Source organism: Cryptotermes secundus, unplaced genomic scaffold (genome assembly GCF_002891405.2).
Source record: "Cryptotermes secundus unplaced genomic scaffold, Csec_1.0 scaffold27, whole genome shotgun sequence".
Taxonomy (NCBI): Eukaryota; Metazoa; Arthropoda; class Insecta; order Blattodea; family Kalotermitidae; genus Cryptotermes; species Cryptotermes secundus.
The window spans coordinates 632,288-657,944 of NW_019745078.1; the positions used below are offsets into that span (position 1 = coordinate 632,288).

The 25,657-nt window shown below is 42.7% G+C and overlaps 1 protein-coding gene across 3 annotated transcripts in view; it reads left to right on the forward strand.

Annotated features, from left to right (window-relative positions):
* Positions 1-25,657, forward strand: part of LOC111874816 (fibroblast growth factor 17) — a 392,936-nt gene that overhangs the window by 87,242 nt on the left and 280,037 nt on the right. Inside the window, exon 2 of one of the 3 annotated variants that reach the window (XM_023870626.2) lies at positions 20,941-21,015. The exons of the other annotated variants lie outside the window; for them this stretch is intronic. Coding sequence (XP_023726394.1) covers positions 20,941-21,015 — 75 coding nt within the window. The remainder of the gene's footprint in view (positions 1-20,940; positions 21,016-25,657) is intronic. 3 annotated transcript variants of the gene reach the window in all.

Consider the following 25,657-nt stretch of genomic DNA (forward strand, 5'->3'; position numbering starts at 1 on the left):
TCGGCATTAGTTGGAGGTGAGTGGTCAGCTTCACGGCCCGGCCACTTTCCCCCCGGAGAAAGACCCCTCGGTACCCATTGGATATGAGGCTGGGTGGGACACACAGCCGGTCTGGACGATGGAGAAGTGAAATTTCTTGCCTTCATCGGGACTCGAACCACGACCCCTTGGTCGTCCAACCCGTAGCCAATAACTATACCGACTGAGCTACCCCGGATCCTACTGCTACTACTACTACTATGACTATTATTATTATTATTATTATTAGTAGTAGTAGTAGTAGTAGTAGTAGTAGTAGTAGTAGTAGTATTACCACTACTACTAAGTAATAATAGGTCAGTAATAATGAACTATAGTTAATATAATAGAAGTCGGCATAGCGAAGGGATACGGGCTGGACACCCGGGTTTCGATCCCCGGCAGAGACAAAAGATTTTTTCTTTTCCATAACGTCCGGTTTGACTCTTGATTCCAACCATCCTCTTATCTAATGTGTACTTGTGCTCTTTTCCTGGAAGCAAAGCGGCCGAGGCGTGAACCTGACCTCTCACCTCCATCCAGTGCCGAGGACAAGACTGGTGGAGGCATGTCTCCACGTCTTCATGACAGTGTGCTTAATGAAGTAAAGGGACTACTCAACCTTAATGCTACCACTACTAGTGTTACTGCTAGTACTACTAAGTAAGTGAGCAAAGGTATCCCTGTAACAGGCCGTGGAGGCCCATAGGGTTGTGAGATGTTGAGGTTCCCACATTTTCTAGACAAATTGCCCATAAATGGCGGCAAGGTTGTTAGCCCTACGCTCCGGCCGCACTTTACCCCCAAGAACATTCCTGACACTCATTTCTGTTAGAGGCTGAGTCGACCCCAGGGCCATAGTGCGGCTGGAAGGATTAGGTAAATTTAAAAATCCCACCTCATCTGGTTTCGATCCCGCGACCTTCCGGCTTGTAGCATAGTCACTGCTACTACTACCATTAATAATAATGATAACAGGTTATAATAACAATACAAATCTTATTCTTACTCTCGTTTATTTATATGAAAGCTTAACAGCTATTTTTAGAGTGAGCACAAGCAAAGAAAAGGAAACAAAACACAAAATTAAAAACAAGGCCATTTGGAATTAGAATTATAAACATAATAACCATAAAAAAGGATGTGGAGAACGCCGGTGTGAAGTGAAGACACTGTATATAAGTAGTAGTAGTAGTAGTAGTAGTAGTAGTAGTAGTAGTAGTAGTAACTTTAGTAGTAATAAATAATAGCAGTAGTAGTGGTGACGGTGCTACGAAGAAATGTCACCACTCGAGAGTGAACCGTGTCATGAACCGTACCGTAACGGAGGTCAAGAAAGAGAGAAAGAGAGAGAAGTGAGAGACAGAAGAGTTGCTGAAGGCCTATAGCATATTTTTATGATCTGGCTTTACGACATTCAGTAATGTGCGGCTGTGTTTGCATTGCTTGTGGTCGCTCGCTTACTTCGCCTGTCCATGTCTGCCTCATAAATAAAGTCTCACGGCAATCCATTAGAAACGGGACGCGCGCATGTTCCAGTGCTCACCGCAGCATAGACACTGTGTACTTTGACAAGGACCTGACAATTCTGATTCTACCTTTATTTAATGACATTACTTAAACTGGTGTATTTAATGTAGAGATAAAAACCGGTGAAGTCGTTGTGTTTGAAATACCAGGTGATGAACACGTATGGGATAATGGAGGTGAAGCTCCACGCATCAGATGGATATGATTGGTCGCCTACACAGTCTGACCGCTTTACTTTCAGAGAAAGAGGCCCAATATCCATTAGATAGGAGGCTGGTTGGGCCCCAAGGCCAGTGTGTATGCGTCGGAAAACAATATTCCTCCCCATGCCGGGAATAGAACCCCGTTGGTTGTTCAGCTTGTAACCAGTCAATTTTGTAAACAAGCAAGCCCTTTACTGTCTATATTTTAAATTTAGTACTGGCTACGGGCTGGACCGCCAAGGGGTAGGATTTCATGTCCCGGTGGGAGTAAGATTTTTTACTTCCTCACTTCGTCCAGACAGGCTCTGGGTCCCACCCACACTCCTATCCAATAGGTAAGGGGGTATCTTTCCCCGAGGGAAAATTTGCCGGGGCGTGAAGCTGACCAATCACCTCCAGCTAGAGCTAGGTCAAGAAAACGTGGGTCATCCACCCCCCCCCCATATGTTTTCATAGCCTAGTGCTTAATTAGTTAAGCACAGGAACAATATTACCTAGCCTTTATAATTAAACAGAAGTGAGTTTCATTTTATTTTAGTAGCATTCTGAATTTAAGTATCTATGAAGTATCTTTACGTGTGTTTAACAAAGAGAGATTTATGGCTGTTATATGATTTGCGTGAAATTATTTCCCTTCGAATTTCAACGTTCCATTCCTCAGAGTAGTGGAATAGTGGAACCTGGATAGCTCAGTCGGTTTTGCGACTGGGCTGGACTGCCGAGGAGCCGGAGTTCGATTTCCGGTAGGGGCACAGCGTCGAGATCACCTCTGCATTCCGCCGGCTTCCTATCCTCTTGATACCGACCCGGTCATGAACCTGACCACTCGCCTCCATCTTCGTAGTGTCGAGAATAATTATGCATGGAGCTATATTTCCATGTCCCCATAAGTCTTCAGTCGCAGTGCTTAATCGAATACAGGCATAAATTTCCGTTGGTTTTATTATAATTCCATTAATTCTGCTTAAACCACGGTCTACTCGCCTCTTGAATCAGTCCACATCACCATGTCTTATTTGTTTAAAATACATTTTAATATTATCTCCTATCTACACCGAAACCTTCAGGCTTAGACCAGAGGCATTTTTCCTCTTCACATTCATGCTACTTGTCCTGGCCTTCTCATACTCCTTCATGTAATCACTCTGGTGTTTGGAGAAGCCAGCGAATTATGAATCTGTTCGTTAGTTAGCTCTATCAGTCCTTCTGTTACCTTTGTATGGGAGGAATCAGCTGTATTAGCAGCAGATTCTATTTCCGGGTTGAGTACATACAAAATGTAAAGGTTCTGAATCCTCAAATACGCCACTCCAACGACGAATTTTTTAAAATAGGGTAATTTTGTGGGGATATAACGCCGTATAGTCCGTTGAAAGTCAACTTTCCTTTAACACGTCACCTCCATCTTTAGAGGTGAAGAATAAACCAACATGAAGCAGGTAAAGAGCACAGTTACTCTGCTTGATACCTGCTTCATGCAGGTACACTGAAGAAGGAGACGACACGTTCATCAGAAAAGCGTGTTGACTTTCAGCAGACTGCACGGAGTCATTTCCCATGAAGTATGATCATCATAATCATCATAACCTCACATTCTTACTTTTATTTTACAGCGGCTCTTCTTCAGTTCTCTAATCTTTTCTACACAGACGGTAGGACTCCTTGGAGGAGTGATCAGCCCGTCACAAGGCCGCTACCTACACACAGGACAACACAAACACAGAATAAACGCGCACACACACCAAACATCCGTGTCTTAAGTGGGATTTGAACCCACGATCCCAGCATTCGAGCGAACGAAGACAGTCCATGCCTTAGACCGCGAGGGTACTGTGACCGCCACCTCAGATTCTTATGATACTTATTAATGAAATGTTCATATCCTTGAAGACCGTATCTAAGGGTATATCGCGCATGCGCAGTCAATTATTTTGGACATCGGTATTTGGTAATGCGTATGCAAATGGTGGCCATCAAACGTATAAGGAATGTGAGAAGAAAACTTCTTTCAATTTTATCAATACTATCAAGCTTGAGAAACATCCAATCAGTAACCTATACATTGAGTCTGTCTCTTTCGTCTACACATCTTCCTAACAGTCTGACGCATTCCCCATGAAATCAAACAAAACTAACGAGAAGTTTCCCGATTCTCTTTATAATAATAAATGTTTAAAAACTGATGGATCATTATCATTCATATGCCCACTTACCTAACGGGTTTTTCTCTAACGTGTCGGCTTTAATATGCATCATGACGTTGAAATGAGTCGAGTTGATGAAATGAGCACATATTCTAATTATTATTCCGGTTTTCTAAACACACTTCATTATTCCAAGGTTTGATTGATATGGTGTTGTTTAGTTCCAGTGTTCTACGATGTGTGTTATGTGGGTACCATATCTCTTTAATTACCGGTTAGACTTGCCAAGAACCAACAACGTCAATGTGACGCGCGCTCCTCAAGACTGGGCCGTCGCTGCTTCTTAAATACCTATTTATTTATTCCATTTTAAAAATAAAGAGGAATACAAGAAGAAAAACACGAAGTTGCTTTTTAATTTACGTCTAGTAGAAGGCACAAAAAGAGAAGCGCTGCAGCGATAAGGGACCGCAACACAGTTACGAGTATGTAGATGGTCTTCATACATTTAGTGTCACGGGAGCATCCCAAATGCTATTCGAAACACGTGGCTAATTTCTCCGAGCATTAATAATTTCATTTTATAAATATTTCTGATGGCGACTTAAATAAAGTGAGTATTGGCAGAATAATACACAGAACAGAACATCGACGTATCTTCATCCCCTGCACCACATGGGCATTTTATATTCTCAGAAAGAACCTTCTGGACCCAATGAACAAGAGGCTCAGTGGGCATTAAAACCGCCCTACACGGGGTAAAGAAGAAAGAATCTTACTCCCTTATCGGGAATCGAACCCTGATAGCCAATTCCATGACCCACATAATATAATTTTCAAGCGAAAGATTTTTTCCCCCATTTGTTTGTAAGTTCTAGAAACACTGTTCGTGAGAGCAGGATCTGCCCAGCGTAATTGTGACAAGCCCATATAACCAAATTTGGTCACTATAAATCTGACAGAAATGTTTGCATCTAACTCGGCTGTGAAACAACATGCGGCGTAGTACGGGAGACGATGTTAACACAGACGAGCGACAGAAGTTTAGAATTTCAGTAGTGAGATGTCACTAACATGGCCACTAATTCATGGCTTGCTCTTATGTGGAATACATTTTACAAAGCATTAACAGAAACGAAAGATCTTTAATCTTTTGGAATTAATTTGATTGAAGAATAACAACGTCGCTTAATCCCGAACTGGCCAACAAAAAACAAAACAAAACGCTGAATGGTATAGCCTCATTTTGTGCACTATTGGAAGTGCATACATACGTTCTAGAAATTATTGCCTCATACTACCAAAACATTTATGGAGGAATCCTAAATTCCTTATCACTGCTTTTTAAACTACACGGGTTATTTTACTTTCATTTAATGGGGACACGCGGTAGCGTAGTTGTTTGAGGCACTACGCTACAAGCCGGAAGGTCTCGGGTTCGAAACCCGAAGAGGTAGCTTTTTTCAATTTATCTAATCCTTCCAGCCGCACTATAGTCCTGGTGTCGACTCAGCCTCTAACATAATTACTACCAGGAATATTCCTGGGAGTAAAGGGCCTCAGGTGCGTAAGGCTGACAAAATGTTGAAGGCTCAACATCTCAAAACCCTATGGGCCTCCACTGTCTGTTACAAGAATGCCTTTACTTTGACCTATATTTCATTTAATAAATTTTCCCATAGAGATTAAATAAAACGCCCAGTGATGGACTAATATACAAACATTACAAATTTGAATTTAGAAAATCCATTTACAGTTAGTTTGTTTTCGTGACTTTTATTTGTATTTATATTTCTCGAAGTAATAACAGTTTTGTCTTCGATTGTCACATACTGTTTCCGGCCATCTTGTAATGCACCTTTTGGTGGCATCTCACTGTCACATTCGCGCCTTACGTTTTGCTATCTATGTGAAGCATTTGCCTTCGTATAAGACCATAATCGGGTATATAAAATTTTGTAACCTGAGATACTATACTGTATAGTGGCCGCGCCGTAGCTCAAGCGGTTAGACGCTGGTTCCCCACCGCGGCGGCCCGGGTTCGATCCCGGGTCAGGTCAAGTGGTATTTGTGATGGACAAAGTGGCACTGGGGTAGGTTTTCTCGTAGTACTTCGGTTTACCCTGCCAATCTTCATTCCACCAATTGCTCCACAATCACCCTCACCTATCATCTGGGGCTGGTACAATAGGCCAGAAGTGGCCGCAGTACAAGGGACTTAGTCCCACCCCACAAGCAATAAAAAAAATAGTTAAACGCTTAACAAGAGTTTAACTGAATCAATGTTTCTACATTTCAGAAAGGGGGAAACGCGGTAGCGTAATTGGTTGAGGCACTATGCTACAAACCGGAAGGTCGCGGGTTTGGTTCCCGATGAGATCATTGGATTTTTCAATTGACCCAACATTACAGCCGCGCTGTAGCCCTGGGGACTGCTCAACAAATGAGTACAAGGAATCTTCCTGGAGGGTAAAGGGCGACCAGCGCATAAAGCTGGCAACCTCACCTCCATCTGTGAGTCGATTATCTAGAGAATGTGGGAGCCTCGACGTCTCACAATCCTATGGGCCTCCACGGTCTGTTACAAGGATAACGTTACCTTTACCGTTTTTTACATTTCAGAGAGGAGCCTTGCTGAAAATAACTGTAAAAATTATTCATTAGATGGCTCATTATGCAAGACACGAGCTCAGTGAGCTCGAGACTAATTAAAATGTCTATCTTGGTGAACTGATTAAGCAAACTAATGTGTATATTTAAATAAACAAACAGCCACCCATCTATCAAGTAATCCGCGCAACACCACGAAACTTGTGAATGCTGAAATTGATGTGACCTGATACTACGTGGAAAAGGGGAATATGTCGTGTTGTATTCATCAGTTTACGAGAAGCGCGTAAAAATTTGTGATGATGATCGTATATCGATAGAATTATTGAGCTTTTGGACGTTATCCATCGTCCTATTGTTTAAAAAAGAAACAACACGATGGGTAATGTCCAAAAACACAATTGCGAGAAGCGTGTTGGCTGCATCTCTTCCTCTGGAAATAAGGCAGAAGGGTAATGATAGTTACTATAGTTTTGCACTTCCAGAGCTGAATTCCAGGTTAATCGATTCTTAGGCTCTTTAACTACGATCTTCTAGCTGTAACGTAAAGGTAAAGCTATCCCTGAAACAGGCCTTGGAAGACCATAGGGTTGTGAGACGTTGAGGCTCCCACACTTTCTCTAGACTCTCGGTACATAGGTGGTGGTGAGGTTCTCAGCCTTACTTGCCTGCCGCCCTTTACCCTACACGAAAATTCCTGCTACTCATTTCTGTTAGAAGTTGAGTCGACTCCAGGGCCATAGTGCGACTGGAAATATTAGGTCAATTTAAATTTCAATGACCTCGTCGGGAATCGAAGTCGCGACCTTCCGGCTGGTAGCATAGTGCCTCAACCGACTATGCTACCGCGTGCCACCCTAGCTGTAACGTCATATATCTATAGTGTCACAATTTTATGAATGACGGGAATGCAAGTGATAGGAAGGTGGCCATTATGGTCTGCTCAATATATGGTTATTTGTAAGGCAAATTTATCCCTGTAATAGGCCGTGGAGGTCCATAGGGTTGTGAGAGGTTGAGGCTTCCACATCTTCTAGACAATTGGCCCACAGATGGCGGTAATGTCATCAGCCTTACCCGTCGGCCGCCCTGATACTCATTTTTGTTAGAGGCTGAGTCGACCCCAGGGCCATAGTGCGTGTGGAAGGGTTAGGTAAATTAAAGAAATGCACCTAATCGGGACCCGAAGCCGCGACCTTCCGGCTTGTAGCATAGTGCCTCAACCAACTACGCTACCGCATAGGCCGGCTATTTGTATCCTTATTTAAATAAAGTGTCACAAAAATGTGTTAGTTGTGAACTGAATACTCCTCTATTCTCTTATAAAGAAGAAACCGAAAATATAAGTTATGTCCATTAATCAGTTTTGATTTTAAGTAAACTAAACCCATAAACCTCACGTGTTTCCCTCTTAACCTAAAAACTAAACTCCGTGACTTGAGTCCGCAAGCGAACTGTACCGACCGAGCGACCGCCGCTTGTCGGCGAAGTCTTTCTTAACTTAAGACGATAAACATGTTTGCGCTGATAGTAGTTATGGAACTGTGACGTTCAACAAGGGAACAAACTGGATAGGACGGCGTGGGCTCGATTCTCGATAGAAACATTGGTACTACTTTCTTCGCTCTTAGAACACAGTTCACACAGCCTGTACGTAGAATTCCGCAGCCTCTTTCGCAGGAGTAGAGCATTATGAACCTGAAGCCGACCATCCAGCTGGAGCTGAGGTTTCGAATACGCGGAACTTCACCTTCACGCCCCACATACGTTTTCATAGCTTTGTTCTTAGTACAGCAATCTTCAAGATACCATTTTAATTTCCTTTGCTACATGCTCTTAGAGTGGAAGTACGATTAGCGACTGGCTACGGGCTGGATGACCGAGGGGTCCGAGTTCGAGTTCCAGTAGGGTCAAGATTGTTTTCTTTTCCACATCGTTCACACCGGCTCTGGGGCCCACCCAGCCTCCTGTCCGATGTGTACAGGGAGTTCTTTCCCCGGGGGTAAAGCGAGCGGGGTTTGAAGCTGGCTACTCACCTCCAACTAGTGCCGAGGTCAAGAAAACTTGGTTCTATACATCCACTTCCCCATACGCCTTCATAGCGTAGTTCTTCATTAGTTAAACTCAGGGGCAACTTTACCTTTTTTACCTTTACCATAATTTTATTGTGCAAGAAGTACAGTAAATTTAGTGCTAATTGAAAACTTTCGTAGAAATAAGGGCAGAGTTCTTCTAGAGAAGATATAAACCTTCTGGGACATAACGCGGTGTAGTCCGTTGAAATGTCAACTGATGTTTCGGAGGAGCATATCGCCTCCATCTTTAGGGTCAAAGACTGTACCAAGAATGGAACCAGCATCAAGTCGGTATGCTATGAGAACCTCAAATCCTGCAACATATCGGGAACATTGAAATCGATACTGCAGCATCTTGTTCTTTCTCGTGTCTGCGATAGTAGCAACAAATTAACGAGACTTTGTATCCGTTACGTAATCGTTTCTTAAAGCATATCATTTTCAGCAGTGGACTTATCTCATTGTTTCCCGGATGCTGTGTTATGATTCACGCGCGACCCACTGTTGTCCAGCCCCCAGATCCACGCACACGCGGTAACGCGCACAATAAATGCATTGTGTGTCTTCCCAGCTCTTTACAAGGAACATAAACAATGCAATGGAACACACCACACCTGTCTTCATGCACACTGACTCAGACAATGTCAGCTTTTGTGCCCAATTACAGCAACTCCTGTCCTTATTTCTGCTGATGACTATCTAACGTAACACTGTCAACAGCCCATCTTGTATTGTCATGTCATAAATAATGTTTTACTAACTTTTTTGACCTCATATACTAAGTGCTGAGTGCCTCTGTGGTCTAGTGGTCAGAGTTCCTGGCTACAGATCCAGAGGTCCCGGTTTCGATTCCCGGCGCTACCGGATTTTCTGAGAAGTAGTGGGTCTGGAACGGTGTCCACTCAGCCTCGTGAGGATAATTGAGGAGATGTTTCAAGGAAATAGAGGCTCCGGTCTAGAAGACCGAAATTAACGGCCGTGGGGATCCGTTGCGCTGACCACGCGACACCCTCTATCCGCTAAATTTGGCACTAACATCGTCGAGAAGCGGCGGTCGCTCAGTCGGTATAGTTCGCTTGCGGACTAAAACCATGGAGTATTTTATGGTTATATATTTTTTTGTAATTCGCTTAGTGGGGGATGGAGTCCAAGTGGGCCCACTCGGCACGGCGCCCACTGATTGGCCTATTGTAGCTTGCCCCGGGTGATTATGTTGATGGAGAATATGGTTGAATTAAGATTGGCAGGGGAAACCGAAGTACTGGGAGAAAACTCGCCCCAGCTCCACCTTGTCCACCACAAATCCCACTTGACCAGACCCGGGATCGAACCAGGGCCGCCACGGTGGGAAGCCAGCGACTAATCGCTTGAGCTATGGCGCGGCCAGGATATAAAATTTAAATCAAGGGTGTATATTCTGTTAGGCTAGAACGTACTCAGTTTATGTCGTGTTGTAGCTGAGACAAGGAACAAAATAATCAAGTACTGACTGTTATCTCTTACTCGGGGTGAACCTACTGCCGAGAACCACGATACTCCTGCTCCTTTCTGGATGGCAGAGTTTAAAATTAAAAAAGTGAAATTTTCACGATGCTTAATTCATTAATTAATTAAGCACCATATCATGAAGACACGTGGGCGGGTTGCGGTATAATTCCACAGGTCTTTACGTCGATACTAGATGGAGGTTAGTGGTCAGCTTCAGTCCCGACCGCTTTACCCCTTCGGGAAAGAGCCACCTATGAACATTGGAGAGGAGGCTGCTTGGTTCCCAGAGCCGGTTTTGACGCTTTGGAGTAAATAAAAATCTCTTACCCTACCGGGAATCGAACCCCAGCCGTCCATCCATTTTCTTGTCGTGTTACCAACTGAGCCATTGAACTGACGGAATTTTATTTTGAGATGAGGGTAATGGGGTAGGTTATTTGGAAAACTGATCTCCAAAACTTAACTAGCTCCAGGGAGCAGAAGGACCCCTAAATCTTCATTCTTGTGTATCTGTCAACGCTTGCAGTAGCTGAGATTGTATGATCGGTAAATTATAGATTGCAAAGTGCATAGAAGGAAGCGCTCGTGGTCTAATTTAAAGTAATGTACTGGCATTTACCTACAGGGGCTGGGGAACACCACGAAATGTCTCAGGCATGTTAGTCAGTATTCTGGCCGAGAATTTAACCCAGGACTTCGAAAATTCTTCGTTTTGTGTGTGTGTGTGTGTGTGTGTGTGTGTGCCTGAATGCTCTGTGAAGATTGTCTAATGCTTATGAATGAAGGATTTGATCATTTGTCTCCTTTCGTGACAATAAGAATCTTTTGAATTGGTTTCTACCCATTTACACACTGTTTACAAACGTGCATTTGTAATATCGTATAGAGAACTGAAGACTTGCTTATAGTAAGATATAAAAAGAAAGAGCAAAGAACGGCTTACTTAAGTTTTATGAGTTTTCAGGAAACATTACATGTACTTGGGGGACGGAATAACACTAAAACAGGGAGAGTAAATGGACTGAGAAAGAGGAATCTATATTAGAATTTGTTTCAGCATGTGTCACATTGTTAACGTCTTTTCCGGACTGCCTTCTGTCTCCGCATAATGAAGGGGTTGGAGAGGCAAGAAGGAATGCTACATTCTTTCTCAGCGACACTAAAGCCAAATGTCTCATCACGTACCCTTACTTACATCTTTCCTGTTTCGCTTCAAATGTCGTTTTCCATTAAAACCCGTAACGCCTAATGTGGCAGTCTTATTGCTTTTCTTAAATATGCCATGCGCAGTTTGTAGTCGGCCCGAAATGAACTCATATAGTCAGCCAGGGGGGACGGGACTGTGAGAACTGGGCTTGTGGTTTGGACGGCTGAGGAACGGAATCCTATGTGTGTTGTCGTTAATGCGGACTTAAGGGGAATGAGTGTTCTGCAGTCTGCGTGTTCCAGTTTATCAAATAATTTAAAGAATTTAGACGAAATTTCTTATTGTGGTTGAATTATGGTGGATTGATTTCATTTTGTTCTGCCCCAATCAAAAGAGAAAACCAGTGGTCCAAGGGATCCTAAGCCTCCCCCAATATTTGTTTACGGAGTAACAAACTTCAAAGATATGGTGGCGCATTTATCCGCAACCATCGAAGAGGACCAATACTACTGTAAGGTACAATCAAACGATNGGGCTATTTCTCCGGGATTAAAGTGGTCGGGTCGTGAAGCTGATCACTCATCTCCACCTAGTTCCGAGATCAATAAAATCTGGATCTATACATTCACTCCCCCATAAGCCCTCATGGCATAGTGCTTAATTAGTTAAACACAGCGACAACTTTACCTTTTTTTATTGGTTTACTACTGTATTATACTAACTTTACATGAAAATTGTCTTTCTAAATATGTTCATCATTATAGGCCTACATATATTTTCGATATATATATAAATCGATCATCCAATCCAAATCCCGTTATTATTAGTGGATGATTGATTTATTGACCACTCTTTTACAATCACTCTTAATCACAGCAAGTCTTCAGGCGAACCCTTCTTCCTGGATTGCCGAGGACTCTCTCCATTCTCATTCTGTTCCGTACTACTTATGTAGTCTTCAGGAAGACCCATAGAAAAGATGTCCGTTGCCTAGCACTGGATGTCCTATATTGTTGGTTGCGTATTTGTTGCGGGCTTGTTTACCGAGATTATAATTACACCTGGAATAGTTTTATTTTGTCTATATCTCGCGAAATATAAATACAGCCTTTACCAAAATAATTGGAGCGGTTTCAAGCGGCCATACCGGCTTTTGAAATGCACGCAGAAGCATGTTTCCCACATGGAGCGAAACAGCAAGTGTTCAAATTTTGATCGCATGCCCAATTCCACCCCCCACCCCCTTCTCTCCCTCTTCCTCGGTCGTTACAAAGAGAAAATGTCGACTCCGGAGCAGAAAGCGTTTTGTGTGCTGCAGTTTGCGAAGCATAAATCAATTGTTTCTGTTCAGCGGGTCTTCCGGCGACAATTGCAGAGTGATCCCCCATCTTCCAACAGAATCAGGCGTTGGTATCAGCAGTTTCAGACAAAGGTGAGCCTTTATAGAAGGAAAAGTGCAGGACGTCTGCGTGTGTCAGAAGGAAATGTGGAACGAATGAGACTTTTTCTTCGCAGTCCGAAGAAATTTGTGCGCCATGCGAGTCGGGAATTGGAGATATGCTCGGTATGGATCTCGGCCGGAACATCGGCAATCGTAACTGACGGATTTCATGGTTTTCCCAAGTTCCTCCATGCAGATGTTGGGATAGTACCCCAACCGCGTTCTTTCAAATCATTTCCAATCTGCTAATCAATGATCATCCTGTTATTCAGCGCTATATAGGATATTTCACGACTTTAGGGCATAACTGCAGGAGGTGATTTCCTAGGTCTTTGAGATAAAAAAAGTTCATATAAACACGTGTCCGATTTTGGACGGTTACGGAGTTACGAACGTTTTTTCATTCCAGTACACGGCCTCGTGTGAACCGCGTCTATCATCTGGCGGGTCGCTATTTTTAGCCAGCTACAGACAGCGTTCTCGTTATCTCGACACTCGAGAGGTACCTAAGGCGTGGTGGGTTGGTATATAAGGCCACGGCTAGTGTGTCGTCTACTGGTGTTCAGAACAGTTCTCATCTCGGTGCGTCTGTTACGTTCACGATGCCATTTACATTTTCATTTGAGGAGTATGCAGATATGATTTATGTGTACAGGTTTTGTGACGGTAACTCAGTTCTTGCCGTAGCTGAATATCAGCAACGGTTTCCGAATCGTAGAATACCGAACCGGAGAGTGTTTACTGGAGTTTACCAGGCATTGCGAGATACCGGTAGACTTCCCGGCGTTCGTATTGCAGGCGAGCGTGGTGTTAATGAAGGCGTCAATGAAGAAGGCATTGTTCGTATGGTACACCCCAGTCCACGTACGAGTACGCGAAGAATTGCCAGCCAGGTCTCCAGAGTTAAGCCCACTGGATTATTGTGTGTGGGGATGGAAGAAAGGAATGGTTTACAATGTGAAGGTGGCAACTCGAGATGCTTTGCTCGGTCGCATTCTGGACGCCGCTGACCACATAAGAAACCGCCAGCTGAAGCTGCTAGGTGCTACCCGCGCGGTTCACAATCGAGCGGCAGCCTTTGTTGCCGCCGGCGGTGGCATTTTCGAAAATCAGCTTTAAGCACCAATCAATTTAAATTAAAGGTAATTTCACGAAGTTAACTTTACATTCATACTTTAAATGTATCACGTACTCGTATTATGCTGGTTTATTATTTTATTCCGTTTATTGTCAGTAATCGTTACCTTCTATTCTGAGTTTAAAACGGTCATAACTCCGTAACCGTCCAAAATCTGACACATGTTTATATGAATTTTTGATCATAAAGACCTAGGAAATCACCTCCTGCAGTTATGCCCTAAAGTCGTGAAACACCCTGTATATTCTGAGCTACTGACAAACTCGTTAAATAAACAAATAACCGCATGTCTTTATGGCATGGTATTTAAACACAAGGGTGAATTTGTCCGAAACTACGAAATGGATGTACTAGCATATAAACGGAAAATCAGAGGAAAAACAATATTTATGTAAAAGATCTAGACCGAAGCCGCTAGTTTTCCATTCAAGCAGCTCCTCAATTATCCTCACGAGGCTGAGTGGACCCCGTTCCAGACCCACTACTAGCGCCGGGAATCGAACCCGAAATGAGTACCAGGAATATTTGGGGGGTAAAGGGCGGCCGGCGCGTAGGACTGACAACCTTGCCGCCATCTATGAGCCGAATGTCTAGAAAATGTGGGAACCTCAACTTCTCACAAACCTATGGGCCTCCACGGCCTGTTATAGGGATACTTTTACTTACTTTATTATCCGAAAGTGAAGAGCCGAGATAGCGTATTCGGTATAACGACTGGCTAATGTCTAAGACATGAAATTTCTTCACCCGCTCGAAAGCTGGGATCGTGGGTTCGAATCTCATTCAAGGCATGGATGTTTGTATGCGTTTATTCTGTGTTTGTTTTGTCCTGTGTGTAGGTAGCGGGTTGCGAAGGGCTAATCCCTCTCCTAGGAGACCTATAGACTGTGTATATATAAAGAAACTGAAGTGAAACAAGCGTTTCACGGACGGCATAGCGCCAAGTGGGAGCAACAAGAATAAGTAGGTAGTTGGGTTCTTTAGAAGCAGATAGATCATTCAGTTAAATTGCTGTTGCTAGCATATAAGGTCAGATTTGATAAGATGAAACATCATCACATCTTAAAGGCTGAGTTTCTTCTAAATAATATATAAAAAAAATCAGTCCGTACCTCACAGGAAATACATTGTCTCCGCTGGGAAGTCCAACGACGGATTAATGCTGTTTAGGGATATAATTACTGTTTACTTTGAGATCCATATGAAACAAACAAATACCCTCTGTGGGCAGAGTGCAGAATTTGGTATGTCAAACCGTGTGCTATACATACGAAGTATCCACAGGGTTTTAAATGGTTAAGATTTGCAGAGAACAGCTGTGAGTAATCCAAAGATAACAGTTTTCCGGACTTTCCTGTTCCCGCGCATGAATTTCGTTAAAGAAACACTGAAGATATTGTCACGTGTATTAGTGATTATAGACGGAGTTTGGATTGGTGAATAGATTTATTGAACACTCACCGGTCGTAACTACAAATAATTATACCAGCCTCACTGGTTTATACACTCTAAAGATTGCTGTACCCACAGCACACAAAAGAAAATCTTCGATTTCTGCCATCGCTAGTCGTTACTTGCTAATGAATCCTAGCTGGTTAATATTTCACAGCTGAACACTAAACTACTGAACTGCCTTCTGGTTTTTTTTTTACGAATGAATTAATGAACTCAAGTCAAAGTCAATGTGTTGTTACAACAGACGGTCAGCCGGTCAGTCTATCTTGGAATAAAGCACCCATCCGGGTCTTAAGAAAGATCTTTGTTACAGTAAGACAGTTGCAGGCTGTTGATGTGGGGTGCTCCCTCTGACGAGAGGACGGGTCTGTCGTTTTCCAAAGTCAAAGTCATAGTTACTTTACTACTGGAGATTTACCGCCAATCAGTTCATCTTGGCCTCAAGCCCCTTGAGACCCACAACCAGAGAATTTTTCTTTCAACTGAACCTTTCCAGTAATAGTCGTAATGCAACATAGTATCTGACGAGAAGATGGGTTTGTCTCTTATGAATACGCTTGGCCTTCCGACAAGTATACATTACACACTTATACCATGTAACTGAAAATTCTTCCTTTTGCACTTCAAAAATTCATCTATCTGTACAGGCTTTGCAAAACAGATCATACCTATTTTACTGATCTTATACAAAAACGGCAGCCTAGTTACTTGAACGGTCATAAGCTTATCCACCTCCAAATTTAAGCCTCTTATATTTTCTATGCCTGGCTTAACCTTGTCCTATACCGCGAACATGTTCGTTCTCATGATTCTGTATGACTTCAGCTTGTGCCTGAACAATTTAGTTACTTGCCGGAGTCACAAGTCAAAGTCACATTGCGATTGACGTAAGCGAACTTTTCATTACAACTTTGGGCGAAGGGAATATGAATCATCATGTCTTTCAGTTCCTCTCTTAGTCTGTTTTTCTATGTTCAACCGTTGCCCGGCAATGGATTATTCCGCGGATTTTCGTTGCAGCAGAAAGATCCTTACTGAACCATTGTCACAATATTGATTTTAATAAGATTTCCAGAATATTTTAAAAGAATATATAATACTATTAAAGTTAACATTTTCCACATCCAAACTCCGAAATTATTGTCATATGTACTGGAGCAGACATTTTGTTGGCAGGTGTTCACTTAATATTCCTTTATTGCAATAAGATCTGGTCAGCCGGAAGCTCTCACCGTAGCACCTGTGTCAACAGTTCTTTGTGATTTGCTGTGTGTGAACTTGATTTTTTCGGCTGCTAGAATTATTTTTCCTTTGTTAGCTTGAAGTGAGATAAAAGTATTTCGGCTGTCCAGATGTTGATTTTCAGAGACCACGCGTTTTCATATTATCGTGATGTTGGTTTAAAAGTAAGTTTTACATTTCTGACTGGTGTCTGTCAGAATGCAGTGGTTTGTACAGTAGTGTTTATCATTGTGAGAACTGTATTAACAGAGTATTTATCTCAGAATGACTGGGTTTTGGGGTTTTTTATTTCTCAATCGTCCGGTGTTCTAGGGACTAGAAAATATGACGTTTAGGAAACTGGTTCTGTTTCCGCCCTCAAGTGAAGGGGGAGAAGACACTACTCAGTTGGGTCCCTTAGATGTAGCTAAACTTTTCTGTTTCAGTTGACGAGATTACTTGCGTAATATGACTCAATAATATAAAGAAAAAAAACAGCAAAAGTGGAAAGAGTGTATGAAAGTGATTCGACAGCTTCGCATTCTGAGTTGCCATCAAGTAATAACAGCAGCAGTTCAGTAATATTAGCAATGAATCTGGATGAATTGGCCGATTTTAAAGAAATTATATGTAAATGCCATGTCACAGGAAGGCTCTCGGCTTTTGTTGTTGTTGTTGTTGTTGTTGTTGTTGTTGGGTCTCTACAGAATTCGCGGCAGCGTAGTTTGTTGAGGCACTTTGATACAAGCCAGAAGGTCGAGGGTTCGATTCCCCATGAGGTCACTGAAATTTTCAATTGAACTAATCCTTCCAGCGGCACTATGACCCTGGGGTTGACTCAGCCTCTAACAGAAATGAACACCAGGAATCTTCTTGGGTGGTAAAGGGCAGCCGACGAGTAAGGCCGACAACCTTATCGCCATCTGTGAGCCTATTGTCTGGATAATGTGGGAGCCTCGACGTCCCACAACCCTATGGACCTCCACGGCCCGTTACAGGGATAGATTTTACAAAATTCTGGCCTAACGTGGCTCATGAAGAAGCAGGTTGTGTTTAATGGCCAGCTCTGGTGAATACAGCAATGGACTATCAGATTTCATAAAAGACGAGCCATATGTTGATGAATTCAGTGAATATTGGCTTCTCACGAATAATTATGCCGAGTAGAGTTGGAAGTAGGTCGTTTATTGAAATAGTTCAAGGTACGGTCCACTGATAAGTTTTTATGATGATGGTACTGAACCTTGAGCTTCCTTGCGAACAGAGAATTTCTTGATATGCAGAACAACTACCAGTTCTTGTTGGGTTACACACAATGTGCATCTGCTTGGCCTTCAGACGCCTCTGGGTTTAAGCTAGTATCTTCTTTCCTTATACTCTGAACGAAGTGGATTCTTATGTAGGTGTGGTAGTTGTGGCATTTTTACCTGTATTGTTGATCTCTTGTCCTTGCGCATCGTCTTCTAATACAAATAGACCGTAGAACAACAAATAGTGTGCTCGCCCACTTGAGGAAGGATTGCAGAAACTCGTCTGCTGTTGACAAGCAGGAGCCTCTTCCTCTCCGCATGACTCCTCTTATGATTATATAATATTCCGTACACGTGCTTCTGTTCCTTGAGCGTATGAAGTCCCTCACCGGTCAAGTGTTCTCAGTATAGGCCTGTAGACTTTTAGAATTGTCCTCCTTGCGTTCGTCTTTACGTGTATATTTGTGTGTTTCAGATACAAACTCATACTCCAAAGACGCAATCAGCGATTGCTTACTACAGTCCGTGGTCGTGTATTGTATTTTTGACTAATCTACTGATCAGAACAGATATTAATATGTTTCTGGTATTTAATGTAACATCGAAATTCTCTCAAATAAAAGCTATAGGTGCTATTGAAATCGGAAAATCTGCATATTCTTTTGACAGATTTTAACAACATTTTGAACATCTGTAGTACAGAAATTATGTCGTTTCCACGAAGCCGAATATTATCTATTGATCAGATCTATCAGTGATCAGTGATCTATCACTATTGATATTTTTTAATTAAAATAAACAAGGTTCTCATAGAATGAAATTACGTGTTTTCGTGTACGTAATTTTAATATTTCTATCGGTCATCTTCTTTCAACTGAATTTAAAATAACCGTTCTCGAATTTATAAGATATATGGTGAAAATCTGGCTTCGTGAACTGTATTGAGGAAAGATATAGACATCCCATTCCTGCGAACACTTATGCTATGTTGACGTTGGGATTTCCGCAGACGGCTGTCATGCCTTACAGACAGAATTAATAAGAAAACCACACTCCAAGTGGTTCCATAACATATTGTGACGCCTTCTAGGTACCTGCAAGGTAAACACTGCCTAAAAGCCGGAATAGCAACGCACAAGCGGAAGTCCATCGCTAGGCAACATCTATAAACACATCCCCACAACACACTAACACGCAACAATATGACGTCTATTGATAGGTAACCGAACGGTAAACAAGCTTCATCAAAAATAGAGGCCGCGTTTTCTGTGTGGTCCGTTCGGAATCTGTATAAAGAGCCTGTAACTAGGATTAGATCTACCCACATTCTGGTCAGAGGGGATGTTACATGAGGAATATTATCGCAAGAGTTTATTTGAAAAAGAAACTCTGCTCGTGGGTCTCAAGGGGCCTGGCGTCAAGACGAACTGATTGACTGTAAACCGCCAATCGTAAAGTAACTCTGACTTTGACTCTGACTTTGGATTAGATCAGAGTTCAGTCAAGAGAAAGGGAATACGATACACAACAGTTCGGTTGAAATTGCAGAGGAATTAGAATTCGACCTGTGAAGACTTAATATGTGATTAGAAGATTTAGTCACAGTCAGATTGTTTTAATTCCATTACCAGGAGATGATTAGTGAAGACGGAGAATCCTAGTGCGTGTGCAACGGTGAACTGGAAATTGTATTAATCAGCGATAGCGCTGTACTGATTGTAATTAAGAGAACTTGTAACCGATGTAACAATAAATCCAATCATCCGACCCGTTATTTTCGTCACGCGTACCCCCCCCCCCTACACGTGACAATATATAACGAGGATAAACGCGTGTAAATACTTAATATGTAACAACTCATAAGTTACACATGACTGCCCCTTGCACATGACTGAAGGGTCACACTATGGTGCTTCCTTAGTATGGCTTGCGCAAATTTCGAGTACCAGGTCGCCTTTGCGCCCAAAATTTTCATGGTGGCTCTTGCAAGTGTCTTGCTCTTATACTAGTATTACTGTTACTCCATGAGATAAAACAGAGGATAAACTTTCTGGTTTCTTTCCTTTTTCTCTTTGTATCTTTATGTTCTTTCCTCTTTTCCCTTATTGATTTTTCTAATCTTTTATTTCTTCATTCTATTGTCACTCCTTTCCCCCAGTCTTTCCTACTGATCCTTCATATTCCTGTACTCACATCCTACCGCCAGCGGAAATGGTTTACCTTGGCAACGGGAGAAAACAGTTTATATTAATCTGGTATCTGAGTGATGATTAACCTTTTTAACGTGTCCTAGTGACAGCGCTTTGGAGTTTCTCCGGCTATGATGTACTATAGTTACAGTAATCTTGAGAGTGTAAGAACTGGTTGTAGTTACGACTAGTGAAGATCCAATAAACCGCTTCACCAATCCAAACCGCGTCTTAGTCACCCCTACACGTGACAATATTAAAATAGAGCATAAGAACCTGGCTTAGATTCAATTGGTTGATGACAGTGTCCAATGAAGACCTTTTGTAAACACCTCACTGAACCTTAGGTTTCTACAAAATATAACTGATTTTTTTTAAATAGCTGAATAATTGTTTACTTCAGAAGAAAGTTTCCGCTCCTTGAAGTTCGGCCTAGTAAGTAGCCCAATGTTAATCGCTCCGCCTAGATGCACAGATGCTGGAAGATACTAAGACAAATATATACAGCGTCAGACCATCTTTGGTATGGTCGTTTTATTTCAGGGGAAGGGGCAGTTTAACTCCTGAAAAGGTAAAACTATCCCTGTAACAGGCCGTGAAGGCCCATAAGGCTGGGAGACTTCGAGGCTTCCATATTTTCTCTAGACAGTCGGCACACAGATGGCGGTAAGTTTGTCAACCTTACGCGCCGGCCTCCCTTTACCCCCAGGAAGATTCCTGGTACTCATTTCTGTTAGACGCTGAGCCGACCCCAGGTCCATAGTGCGGCTGGAAGGATTAGGTAAATTGAAAATATCCACCTCATCGGGGTTCGAACCCGCGACATTCCGGCTTGTATCATAGCGCCTCAACCATCTACGCTACCGCGTGCCCCGCCTTAATATTAACCCTTAAACTTTCTAAAAGAATATATGTAATGGGAAATTTGAGGCAAAATTTGAACTTCCGTTTAAACATTGACAGTAATGGGTCATGACGTAAATCAACATGAGGCGAAGTGTTGATAATCACAAAATGCTTGTATACCGCAGGTGTTTGTCGCGAGAGCATGGTGAGGTCTGCGGACCACAGGTTGTGTACACCGCGTCCAGCGGAACAGAACGAAGGTAAGGACACATTCATAAGCGTACCATAAGCACAGATCACAGTTTCTACATACACTGCCTTCTTCCTGCTCCTTCATGGCAACCCTTCATGGTACTAATCAAATCTGTTGAGTGTGAAGGTTACTTCCTATACCTGTGACGTGGCACTGTGTAGACTACTAGATAGCTACAGATGTTTCGGTGGAGCACGTTCCTCCAAAATGTCGGCAGTTATCTGCCAGTCGAAACGGCGCCACACACTACAAGGCAGTATGTGAGAGCTACGAATCTTGCATAGACTTTAAAGGGATGTTCACTGCGGGCACATAAATTGCGCTGTTTCCAAATAAGTTGTACAGGTGCAACATAGAATCATAAAATTTACACGAATTTCGTAAAAAAACACGAGGTAGCATACAAAAATAATTCAACATAAGCCTATACTTTTCTTTGTAAGGATTTTGTAAAAGAGAGCATATTAGAGTGAAGGTTTAATAACCCTACGCCTAACCCCCAGTATGGAGAACTACGAGTACTTGCTGTTACTTGCTTCTGCGACTAATTCGATATATTCGCGTCTTCCCTGCATAGGGACTGCTTTCATCCACAACGAGAGAAAACGCTACGCTATGGGCTTTTATGTTTGCGGTGCTGACCCTTACTGTGTTATGCCACAACTAAAACTTAATGAAGTTTATCTCTTACCTCATATGCCCACATGTTACAAGATGAGCCGCTTTTTAGAGGCCTGACTAAGTCAAATCTTGGCCGCGCCATAGCTCAAGCGGTTAGTCGCTGCCTTCCCACCGCGGCGGCCCGGGTTCGATCCCGGGTCTGGTCAAGTAGGATTTGTGGTGGACAAAGCGTCGCTGGGGCGGATTTTCTCCGAGTACTTCGGTTCCCCTGCCAATCTTCATTCCACCAAATTCTCCATCATCATAATCACCCGGGGCCGGCTACTGTAGGCCAATCAATGGCCACCATGCTGAGTGATCCAGTTGGACTCCAACCCCCCACTAAGCGAATTAAAAACATTAAAAAAATCAAATCTGACTTTATGTTATGGAGAGACTTGAGAGTTTGTTTCACGGTGTGTTTAAGGACGACTTATCAACTGTATATACTGTCACGTATTGGGGGTTGCGTGACGAATAATTGTGGGTTCTATATTTGATGGCTGAATTTATTGGACGTCCCTATTACAATTACAGTTGATTACAACAGTTCACATATTCAACTCCTTCTGAACGACGCCTGTCTGATGAATCTCTGTGTACAATCCCTCGCTGTTGTCTGGATCTCGGACTGGTCTCTCTCTCTCTCTCTCTCTATATATATATATATGGCTCTACAATCCTTTGGACGTTGTCCGCTTCTGCAGTTTCTTAACCCTATGCACAGTCGGTAGGACTCCTTGGACGGGGGATCAACCCGTCGCAAGGCTGCTACCTACACTGGACTGGTCTCTTAGTTACTCATGGAGATGAGCCCTTCTTGAGGAGCCACCAAATCTGCAGCTACTCAAGAATTTCCCAGAACTTTATGGAACCCACAGGTTACCGTGTTCACAAGAGCCCTCCACTGATCCCTATCCTGAGCCAGATCAATCCAGTCCATTTCATCCAAACTTATCTCTCTAAAATCCATTTTAATATTGTACACCCTCCTGCACTTTGGTCTTACCAGTGGTCTCTTTCCTTCTGGCTCTCCCACCAATATCCTATATGCATTCCTCTTCTCCCCCCTTACGTGCTACATGCCCTGCCCAGCTCATATTCCTTGACTTGATTATTGTAATTATACTTTGAGAAGAGTACAAGTTATGAAGCTCCCCCAATTGACTATCTGTTAATACTGCCAGGCGCTCAGCCTGGAATATACCAACTCCAAGGTTTCCACAATTGTTTTTCGTGTGTGCGTTGTGCCGGATACGCCTGCAGTACCGGGGTAAGGAAACCCGTTATCCAGAAACGGACGTATATTCTTGTTAACGGCGTAACGCTCGGGAACGTGTTTAACAAACCGCTGTCTAGCAATACGTCACAGTACTATACAGCTTCATGTGACAGTCTGATTTTGAATTATAGATTAATCAGAATGCCGGAAGAAGCTAATATGAAGCATTAAGGCACCATCCAGGATTTGTCTGTGGTCTGCAAGAAGAAACCACGTAAACTTATCAGTGTGCAAGTATCTTCTCCAATATTCACTTCCTAGCGCTATATTCGTCTAGCTGCCATAATGGACCATTATCAACCAAATTTAAATTCTCGTGTAATTTTCACTCCATAATCTCCATGTGATTACCATGTTTAATCAAAATTTTACAGTTGTCTTGAACAGAGCATGGTGAAGTAATTTTTTGGATGACAGCAATAAGAAACAGTGCAGTGTAACAAATTCATTAGAATAGATCAAGTTAGGTGTATTGCCTAACCAGAGTCTGATAATGACTGTCCAGAAATTCTTCGTCTCCTATGAAATCCGCACGTGTATTGCCGTCTTCGTTAGGGCTCAGTAAATGGACCTAGACCTGAGACTTACCGTCCCAAGATTTGTTGTAATATAAGGCTCCCATGTACGTCTAGGCCACCTGAGTGAACTCTTTCATTTAGGTCTTCAGACGTATATGCATTTATCAACTCCTTCATGCATGCTACACGGCTCGCTATTAATTTCATCATCGTACCCTTAAAGGCAAATATAAAGTTGTCGCTGGGATTAATCAATGAAGCACCAAGCCGTAAATATTTGTGGAGGACAGGAGGTGTAGCTCCACTACACTTAACCTCGGCACTAGACACAGGTGTGTGGTGAGCCTGATGTCTCGGCCGCTTTCCCGCATTGTATAGATAGCTGAATGGGCCTTAAAAAACGAAAACATTTCTTGCCCATACAGGGAATTGAATCCCGACTCCTCTGTAATGCAGTCGCTATCCCGGATCCTCTCGTCATACTTGTAGTAACAGTAAAACGTTAAAGGTCTAATCCTTCGGAAGTCTAAATTGCACCACGCAAAAGGTGATTTCTCCTAGAAGAGTTTACTTGTAGAGGCGGTACGCTTTAAGGATGAAAGAAAGAGTAGACAGAGGCACTCGGTGTTACGGGCCGGCCAACTCCTGTCCAGCCTTGACTGATGGCAGATGATGACAGCTTTGCATGACCGCTTAACTTAACTCACTGCCCAAAATTACAGCGTTGAAACTGCCGCCGGACTGTACTTTATGAAAGGCGCCAACCGACCCATCAGCGTTTAATACCAAAAACTTAATCATCATGATCATCGTCTTTGAAGACTTCCCGGTACTGTTTTATGCTGGAGGTGGGACGGGCCGTTCTTCCCCGCCTTTCTAACTTCTTGAGAAGGCAGTGCGACTGGTCAGCGCTATAGTGCCGCAGATTCCTAAGCTGATGGTACTTGTTCCCAGTGCTTCTGTCGTCATGTTGTACTGGGAAGTGAAGGCGATTAACCCGCCTTAGTGAAAAATTATGGTTTCCTAATGTTTTATCGGTATGTGTGGGTTTCCGTCGGCCATTTGTAAAAGTCGTATGAATCCTTGAGGGAGGGACGGGATCTTTCTATGATTTATATAGAGCTCTACTTGCGAATTGCGTGGGCCATGGACCGCTCTTTAGTTCCGCTCTGAGGATAAATCGTATAATGCCCTAGACCAGACATGTGTTACTTTATTTTAGTGGGTGACGAAAACAGAGTAGTGAGCCTGGTATTGCTGCCACAGATACCCTGGCTGGTTACTACTGAAGCTACTAGGCAGGGCTGACCAAAATATATACAAACCCATGGCCTATCATCTCGATGTACAGGATAGAACGCGTAATTGCGACACTCCGTTTTTGCATCTATGTCAGCAGATCGCTTATTCTGAGTTATATGTTTCGACATCCTTATCGATCCCTCTAGGAAAGTGACGAAGTAGTATCAGCGTGTCACGACCGCTTCCTTCCACATCCTACCCCATTCATTATGCAGAATTATTTCCCACTATATAACTAGTAAGTAGATAGAGCTTGCCGATCACAGTGGCCGCGCGGTATAAGGCATGAACTAACTGTCTTCGCCCTTGAAACACTGGGATCATGGAATCGAATGCCACTTGAGGCATGGATGTCTGTGTGCGTTTATTCTGTGTTTGTGCTGTCATATATGCAGGTAGCGGCCTTGCGACGAGCTGATCACTAGTCCAAGGAGTCCTACTGACTTTTTAAAAAGATCAAGAAACTGAAAAAAAAGCGGTTAAGGTCCAACAAAATGGCTGCAGAGCCATAGAAGATAGATAGATAGATAGATATGTAGATAGATAGATAGATAGATAGATAGATAGATAGATAGATAGATAGATAGATAGATGGATAGATGGATGGATAGATAGATAGATAGATGGATGGATAGATAGATAGATAGATAGATAGATAGATAGATAGATAGATAGATAGATAGATAGATAGATAGATAGAACTTTGTTAAATTAATTAATTAACTGACCAACTAACAACGTAATCAATTATCCAACCCAAGGACAAATAAGAGATAATGCAACCAGTTAAGCAAGTAGCTAGTCACCCAAACAAATGATTATTTTATCGAAGTAAGATGGAAATGAGAATGTTTCACAGTTGGGTCTACGTTCCAGGAGTAATTATT